Source organism: Hemibagrus wyckioides, linkage group LG01 (genome assembly GCF_019097595.1).
Source record: "Hemibagrus wyckioides isolate EC202008001 linkage group LG01, SWU_Hwy_1.0, whole genome shotgun sequence".
Taxonomy (NCBI): domain Eukaryota; kingdom Metazoa; phylum Chordata; class Actinopteri; order Siluriformes; family Bagridae; genus Hemibagrus; species Hemibagrus wyckioides.
Window position 1 is genome coordinate 8662364 of NC_080710.1, and position 8149 is coordinate 8670512.

Genomic DNA, 8149 nt, shown 5'->3' on the forward strand with positions numbered 1-8149 from the left:
CTCACAGACTTCTACAAACGAACAAACAACCTCATGTGACTACAAACACTATATTATAGCACATTTATTAATTTTATCAATTTTTTCCCCTATAGGGAATAAACGATTAGTGATGTGGCATTAACCAATCAGGTTTCAGCACTCAAAAAATAAATAAATAAATAAATAAATAAATAATATAGCTGATGATAAATGCCAGGTCCCGTTTCCAATTAATAAAAGGTATATAGAAATGAGGGATTTTTTCTTTCATTTCTTATCCTGCATTAACCACATTCATAGCTGCTCTTTTTGCTTTAACACGACAACATCATCTGGTGTATCCTCTGGAATATGACCGAATCATCTGGACGAATTATCATGTCTGAAATAGCCTTAGTCTTATAGAATGCTCTAGGGATGGCTTACTTTTGTATTCTAACCCAAAAGTTAGCATCATGTTGATTCCATCCTAAAAAGCAAACTCAAAAAAGGTAACAGGATTTTTTTCCCACTGGATTGTTGCAGAAAATAATGTCGGTGACCGACAAAAGATTAGGTTTCATACATATTTTACTTCATTGAGATAATCTTTCCTTTTAGAAATTTTGAAGCCTAAATACAATCAGCAGAACACACAGTCACATGACTTCATCGTCACCAACCCTGAGCTTCCGGCAACTTTTTCGATCTTTATTTAAAAATCTGTGACAGGCATCTGCTGTGCTCTTTCTAAAGAATCTGAATGAATAAAAAGTTGGAGCTGGAAGTGTGCAAGATCACAAAGGGTATAAACACATCGTGGCTGCAGTACTAGAGGAGTTTTCCTGTACGGCGTGATGACGTTTAATGTTCATTTAGCCACTTGTTCACACCACAGCCGCCTTTTTTTCACATGTAAAAGCTTCGACAAAATCACAAGTGGTGTCGAAGAAGAAGCAGCTTTCATTTGTCACCTATACACTACAGGGCCTTGCTCAAAAGCCCAGCAGCGGCAGCTTGGTGGCCCAGGGACTGAAACTCATAACCTTCCCACCCGTAGCCCAACACCTTAACCCCTGAGCTATCACTTTCCTACAATTCTTTAAGGGTCTTTCTTAAGGGCCCAACAGTGGCATCTTGGTGGTCCTGGGGCTTGAACCCTTGAGCTTCAGATTACTAACCCGACCTTTAATCAACACACTACACAGCAACAATGCCCCAGTGGCATATTTTGTCGTGGAATAAAACATGAAATAATCCTGCTCTCAGACCTTCCTGCCCTTCATTGAACATTTAACCAAAACCCCACAGCCTTTGAGATGAAGGACCGAGAAGTGCACATCATCCTGTTCCTGCAGTACTCTATTCTCTGTTCAGACTAGCAACGTGGTTATTACCTCACACGCCTGACTCTTGGGGGCTGAAGGAGGGAGAGAAATGGATAGATAAATGCTCACGCAGCTGATGTGTGAATGGGCTTCAATTACCACCGATGCATCTTAATAACTTACTTCAGGTTCAGCAAAACAAGAACAGATACATTTTCTCTGAATGGAGCTGAAATTCCTTCCTTGCATATATATATATGTGTGTGTGTGTGTGTGTGTGTGTGTGTGTGTATCTGAGTCATGCCGGTGGCGTCATGAGCCTGAAAAAGCTGGAGGCGTCGCAAATGTCCTTTTTTGCTCAGACTCGGCTAATCTGCTTAAATATTTTTTTTCCTCTTCTTTGTTCAAGAAAGTTTGATCTTCTTGAACAAGTGTCTCTTGTCATCCAGGTGTAGTGAAAACCTGTCGACACCCATGATGAGACGCTCACTCGCTGGCTCTTTGTGGCACTGCTTTGTATGAAATACTACAGAACCCCAAAGGGTACATCTACACTAATCTGGATAAATTAAAAAAAAAAAAAACGCCCTGTGTTTTCAATCATTTCCCAAAAGTTGGTCAGTCACTCTGAAAGGTCTGAAAACGCTTATGTCCCTGTACTGAGCATGATTAAAACGTAAGACGATTCGACCTGCGTCGTTTATTTACTTTCCGGCTCTTTGAAACGTCACTGCAATATATTGAGCAAATTAGCTGAATTGGTCACATGAGTAAAAATGCGTCATCGTTTTCGGAAGCCTCCGTTTTCACAGTCCACACCGCGACGCAAAAACACTTTGGAGAGTGTTTTCAAAAATGTACATTTTCGTTGACTAAAAACACCGTCTCTGTGTGGACGGAAGGCCAAAACGGATAGAAAAATATGCGCATTTAAACAAAAACGTATTAGAGTGGACATGGCCTAAGAGGGACATGAACGGCCGAAAAATGAGACGAGAGGAAATTTTTGCAAACTTCACATTTACATGTCGAGTCTTTTATCCAAAGTGACTTAAAAGTGACAAAGTGACAAACGAGCAAGCAAAGCAAAGCGACATATCAAGCAGAGGACGATAGAGGTAGTGCTTCCAGATGTGATTTTTATTGGCTGTAAGAGCTAGTGTAAGTGAAGATTCTGTGAGAAAAATATTTATTTATTTATTTTTGTATTAGGGACAAGTTAAGGGTGGGTGAACACTTAACTAACCACTAACGTTTCCCTCTCCATAAATAAACAAACAAAACTTTTTGTTATTTTACTTTCTCCCACAAAACCTTTGCATCATCCCATCATGGAGTTTGTACAAACAGCACTGCTGTTTCTCTCGCTGGCTGCAGGGCTGTGGTTAAGTCACCTGCTCTTCCTGAAAGTGGTGTGGATTTTTTTTTTTTTTGTCTGTGCAAGTGAGATCCTACATAAAAAAACAACTTTATTTTCTACCCAACAATCATTTTAAAGAAATAAGCAACAAAACAAACACAATTCACAGTACCTGTAAGTACAACAGCGATAAACTTTTTTTTAAATCCTTTACAATGAGGGGGAAAAAAAAAATTAGTAAAAATAAAATGACTAAAAACATCTTTTAAGAAACAATTAATTTAATAATAATAATAAATATTTCATAAACATGGATGGGTTCATTTCGTCAAGGAAGTCTCTTCCACCAAAATATTAATATTTAACTTTATGTTACTGCTGAAATAAAATTATATTGACTGAATTTATTTGATTCAAGTCACTGGATCTGTCAGTATAACTGCACCAGGAGGCAATATGTGATCCATTATAAATATATTATTCAAATTCAAGATTTCAATTTTGGCAGATGATCGATCCCACTGGTACAAGTTCACACAGACTCGCTCACAATAAAGATCAATTCGTTTTACTGAAGAATTTGACTGTAACTGCTCTTCACACTCATTGGATCTGGCGAGCGCTTTTGGCACCGTTCCCGCTTAGTGTGTAAAACGAGCCGTGCTTTGTGCGGTCCTGCAGCCAGAGAAATAATAAACCGAAAGTACTGTTTGTATGAACGCAAATATGGGAGGCGTCTATATGAAATATCCATATCAAATATCTATATTATATATATATTTGATCCATATCAAATATGAAGTGTCTCAGGAGAACACAAATGTTTTGTCAGCAAAAGCGTTGAAATCTAACATTTCCTCCCATCTCATATCTTTTGCATCACCATGTCCCCTTTAGGGGCTCTGTAAAAATATCCCAGAATGCTAAATGTGATGGTCAAAGAGGAGAACTGGTCCGAATCTGATGTATGCATGTGATTGATAAGAGATATCACGACTCTCCAATTCATTTCGACAATCCTCGATACACATCACAGTATAGTTTTACTCAAATACATCAGATTCAGCTGATGTATTTTCTTCAGAAAACAGGGATCAAGTGTGTTTGATCGATTTCCACAACATCTAAGAGCAGCCTTTGTCACGTTCTCAAGCTGTGGTTTTGAAACAGTGTTCCCTCGAGCTGCAAGTTATTTGTCAGCAGGTTTATATGTTTTTTCATCATTCCTTTGGTAATGAGGTCCAATTAGAAGAAAAAGATTAGGCAGTTAAACTGAATATGTAACTAATCTTAACACACGTCCCAACACTTGCTATTTTGTCTCATCATACACACATTACCTCACATCGGAGGCTCAATGTAATAACGTCATTTCCGTAATGATGTCACACACGGTTAAAGCTAAGTGGCATCCCAAATTGTACAATTCTCCACTGTGTAGTATAATTGTTGAGTAGTGTGTTCACACTGAAAACTCCAACAAGAAGAAGTACGTCAAAAACCAGGATGATGCGCTTACTCAAGCGAGAAAAAAAAAAGAAAGAAAAGAAATGTGGAACGTCGGATGCTTCATGCACTCAACACTCACAGCTTCGCTTATGAGACAGAAAAGGGGTAGAGCCACCAGGTGCTGATGCTGGATGAGAAAAAACATATACAAGATGGCCTACAACACTCTGGTGGACAAAACATCTTTTGACAAATGTCTTTTAAATTAGTCGACAGTGTACGATTTCATTTTTCAACATTTTAAAAAATGTACTGGAGTCTGCTAAGGCAAGTGACATGTATTTGCCATCGACTGGGAAAAGGCTTCTTCTTCCGCTTTGTGAAAAACAATTAGTGTTCCATTTGAGACCATACTACCTTTCTAAAATTCAACCACTAGACAGAAGAGTACATAGTGCATAGTGTAAGTGTAGCAAGTCATTTGGGACACAGCTCGAGATTGAGGTTTTAAAGTGGCAATTGAAGCAGACATGAGTACATAAACTTTACTGCTTTATTGGTTTGGATGGGAAACTGCGGCTGTTAAGCCATACCTGCTTAGGTTTGTTGATGGGACGGGACATACACGCCCCCAAGACACAAGCTGGAAAAGTACAGAATGAGTCATTTTCATTCTTTTTCTTTTTTCTTTCTTGCTGCTGCTCCAAAACTGATTAAAACGAATACAAGAATATCCACAAAACATGTCTGTCTTTGTGAGACAGTCTGTCTGTTCTGAGCTCATGGACACTTTAAGGATCAAGTTGAAACATGTCCAGTCACTAAGCCGTATGCCTGCAGAGACATGACCTCCAGGTGGTGACGGATGGCAAGTGAAAACCTTCAGGCTCAGAAGAAGGTTATGTGATTTCTCGGGACATTTCTCAGCTCCTCATTTTTTCTACCCAATTTACCCTAAGCTGGTGGTGGTGAAGCTTAGCTTTTCTGCCTCCGACGCTAAAGAGACGCATCCCTCACCATGGCAACCGAGCCCAGCATCAGTGATGTGCCCTTGTGAATATCAACATGTAGACCAAATGCAAATGCACGCTTGTCTCACATTGGCAATGCTGAGTAGATGGATCATTGCTGCGAGCCTTGGAGTACCTTTTTCAAAGCAGGGGTTGAGTACTGACCATTTGGGATGGGATAAAAACCCAAACAAACACACTATCCATCGTGAAAGCATTTTCTGCCTGATGCCCATTTCTCCACAATACCTATTTTCTGTAAATTCATCCTCACAGTGCTAACAGCTGCACTGGCTTTGCAGGATGCTGTGAAGAAACAGAGAGGCTGTCTGTGCACTCTGCTGATGTGTGTGATCAGAATGTATAATGAAGACAGGCCCTTCAACACAAACCTCCTTTTCTTCCAAATGAGGCAGCTATTCAAAACAGCTGCAAAGACTGCATTATATTCAGAATGTAAAAGTGACCAGACTGAGAGCTGCACAGGTCACCAGAGTTCAAAAGCTTTCAACCTGTAGGCCAAAAAGACCCCAACAAAAATTGGCTTTTTAGCTGTCCATCCTAACGCGTTTTCACCATCCAGATGCTGGAAACTAGATTTCTAACGAAACCCAAGCGTGAGAAATTGGTCTCCCAACCAAATATGACGTTGCACCACGTGACCCAACCCGAGCTCGTCGCATAGCTTGGCTGAGTTAGCTGATATGGGTCTTACTTTCAGCTAATTAACGTTCAGCTAAATATCGAGGGTCAAACAGCTCATATCGAACTGAATACTTCTAACATGCACCAACGCTTTTAGCTGCCTTCCAAACATTGCTCCACACTGAGCCGCTGACTAGCAACCACACTCGTGACTCTAAACACCAAAAAATGTCAACAAAGTCTGGTGGATTGGCTAGCACAGGAAGGAGCATAGGAAGCTGTATTTTTCCCCCACCCATATTGCTGCTCCATTGCTCCGATTGGCTAGGTACATTTGCAAGAATGTCTTGTACACCAATCCCAGAGCAGGAGCTCTCATTAGCCAATCCTTAGCAGGAGGTGGGACTTGTCGGAATGTGGATGGGAAAGAAATAACACTCCTAGGACGCTAACGCTAGTTATCGCTGTAATATGGCTAGTTTTTGAAAGCTGTCATGGAAAACTCGACCGGTCTCGATTTGTCCGCAAATATAATTTATTGATGGCTGAAATTCGAGGGTCATGCTTAACTAAGCTCGAGTTCAGTATATGGTCAGTTTGTTAGCTAGATCACAGCATCTACAGCAGACTAGCTACAGCAGGCTAACTCGCGCTGGAGCTGAAAGCAGATTAACGGAACTCACACTTCGAGAATGCGGTCGCCCTTGGAGATGCCGGCTCTGTCCGCCGCACCGCCCGGTAACACGGCGCTGACATGCTGTAGCGGCGCGTACAGCTCGCCGTTGATGCTCCTTAGCTGACCTCCTTCACTCACTTGGCCGCGGACGTTGAAGCCGTAGCCCGAGTCCGACTTGATAATGCGCACGAGCCGCGGGCCCGCAGTAACGTTCCCGCCGGAGCCGTGCCGTGAAGAGCGTAACGCGGAGGGCACAGCCGAGCGCACGTCCTCTCCCTCCACTACGTCTGCCATGTTGTTTCAAATCCAGAATTAAAAAAAAAAAAGAAATCCCCGTTAGGACTCCGCTTTCTCACACTCCGCGGTCATACATTAGATTATCCGCTGCCCGAGAGCGCAGCCCAGAGAAATGAAGCCACGCCCCCGCCCCGTCACGAGGCGCTTCTTCTGTTTTTCCCTGCACGTAACAACAAAACGGTGCATCATGGGACATGTAGTCAGGGGGTTAACGCTATTTTATTGACGTTCGCTCATCAATCATTCATCTTCACGCTACCTGCCACGTTTGCACGTACAACGATTGCAAGTTGCCAGTCCCTATATTATGGAGTCGTCAGTAGGCATTTCTACTACTGGTTGCCATAGTGATAACCTTTATCAATGAGGTGCGCAATTAGCATTCCACGTGGCAACAAATCAGTTTTCCTGCTACTAACATTCTGGAGGGATATTTTTTATGTAAAATATCATATAAGGTGAAGGAAAAGAAGCAGTGTGTGATTTTTGCTACGAATCACCATGACTCTTCTGTCTTTACTCCGATTGCTAGTTGTTGCACCAAGTCGATCCATATTTGCATAAATCTCAACTTTGTCAAGTAACTGACATGGCCCACATCTAGTCACTAATGCTCATGTTGCGGGAAGTGACCAGCTCTCATTAAAACTGCATGATCTCCGGTCACTTTGTTGTTGCGAGTCACTGTAGCTTAAGAAGCAAGAGCGATTTGTAGACTATCCCATGAACAAAGAGCGGGAGTCAGTGCCATCAGAGGACATCATGCACACACATCTTTCCTCACCCAGCCACACCTCAGGGCAATAAAGTACAGGGAAACCCAGGGGTGGAAACCAGAGGACCCTGGGGAAACCCACTTGGACACATGAAGAACATACACAAAAAATGCACATTAGCCCTATTCAGATTGGATTTGTTTATCAGGGAGACACTGGTAAAAAAAAAAATCTCATCAAGGATTTCCCCCATCCCAGCAGAAATAAACTGTGCACAGGAGGAGTGTGCTTCTAGTGGACTGTGTTTTCTGTGCATGATAGAATGGTACATATGATCAGGTTTCATTCACAACATGGTGTCCAAGTGTTTATGAGAAGCACTGGAGTCGTAAAGTGATGGTATTATTTTAGTTTGGGACAAACCAAAAGGTCCAGCAATAGTGTGAAAATACAGTTTTAAAACAAGAGTTTAAGAGAAGCATCCATTTTTTAATTGGAACCCAGGAAGTCTTTAATATCTTGTGTAGGGTCCTTGATACATGTGCTACATACAGCAAGCAAAAAACGGATACAGCAATTAATAGTGGACAAACCAGCTTTTTTAGAAACAACTTAGAAATTGAAGGACATGTGCATGGGTCTAAAATGATCATTTGTTTGCTGAGTTTGGTGAATGATGGTAGGCAATTCAGTCTGTAATTTCCTCC

The 8149-nt window shown here is 41.5% G+C and overlaps 1 protein-coding gene across 2 annotated transcripts in view; it reads right to left on the bottom strand.

The window, feature by feature from the left end:
• The window catches only part of snx27b (sorting nexin 27b), a 34382-nt gene extending 27541 nt beyond the window's left edge, over nt 1-6841 (bottom strand). Inside the window, exon 1 of one of the 2 annotated variants that reach the window (XM_058394304.1) lies at nt 6437-6841. In XM_058394304.1, coding sequence (XP_058250287.1) covers nt 6437-6723 — 287 coding nt within the window. In that variant the 5' untranslated portion in view covers nt 6724-6841. The remainder of the gene's footprint in view (nt 1-6436) is intronic. The other variant, XM_058394295.1, reaches the window with a different exon arrangement.
• Between the last annotated feature and the right edge of the window lie 1308 nt (nt 6842-8149).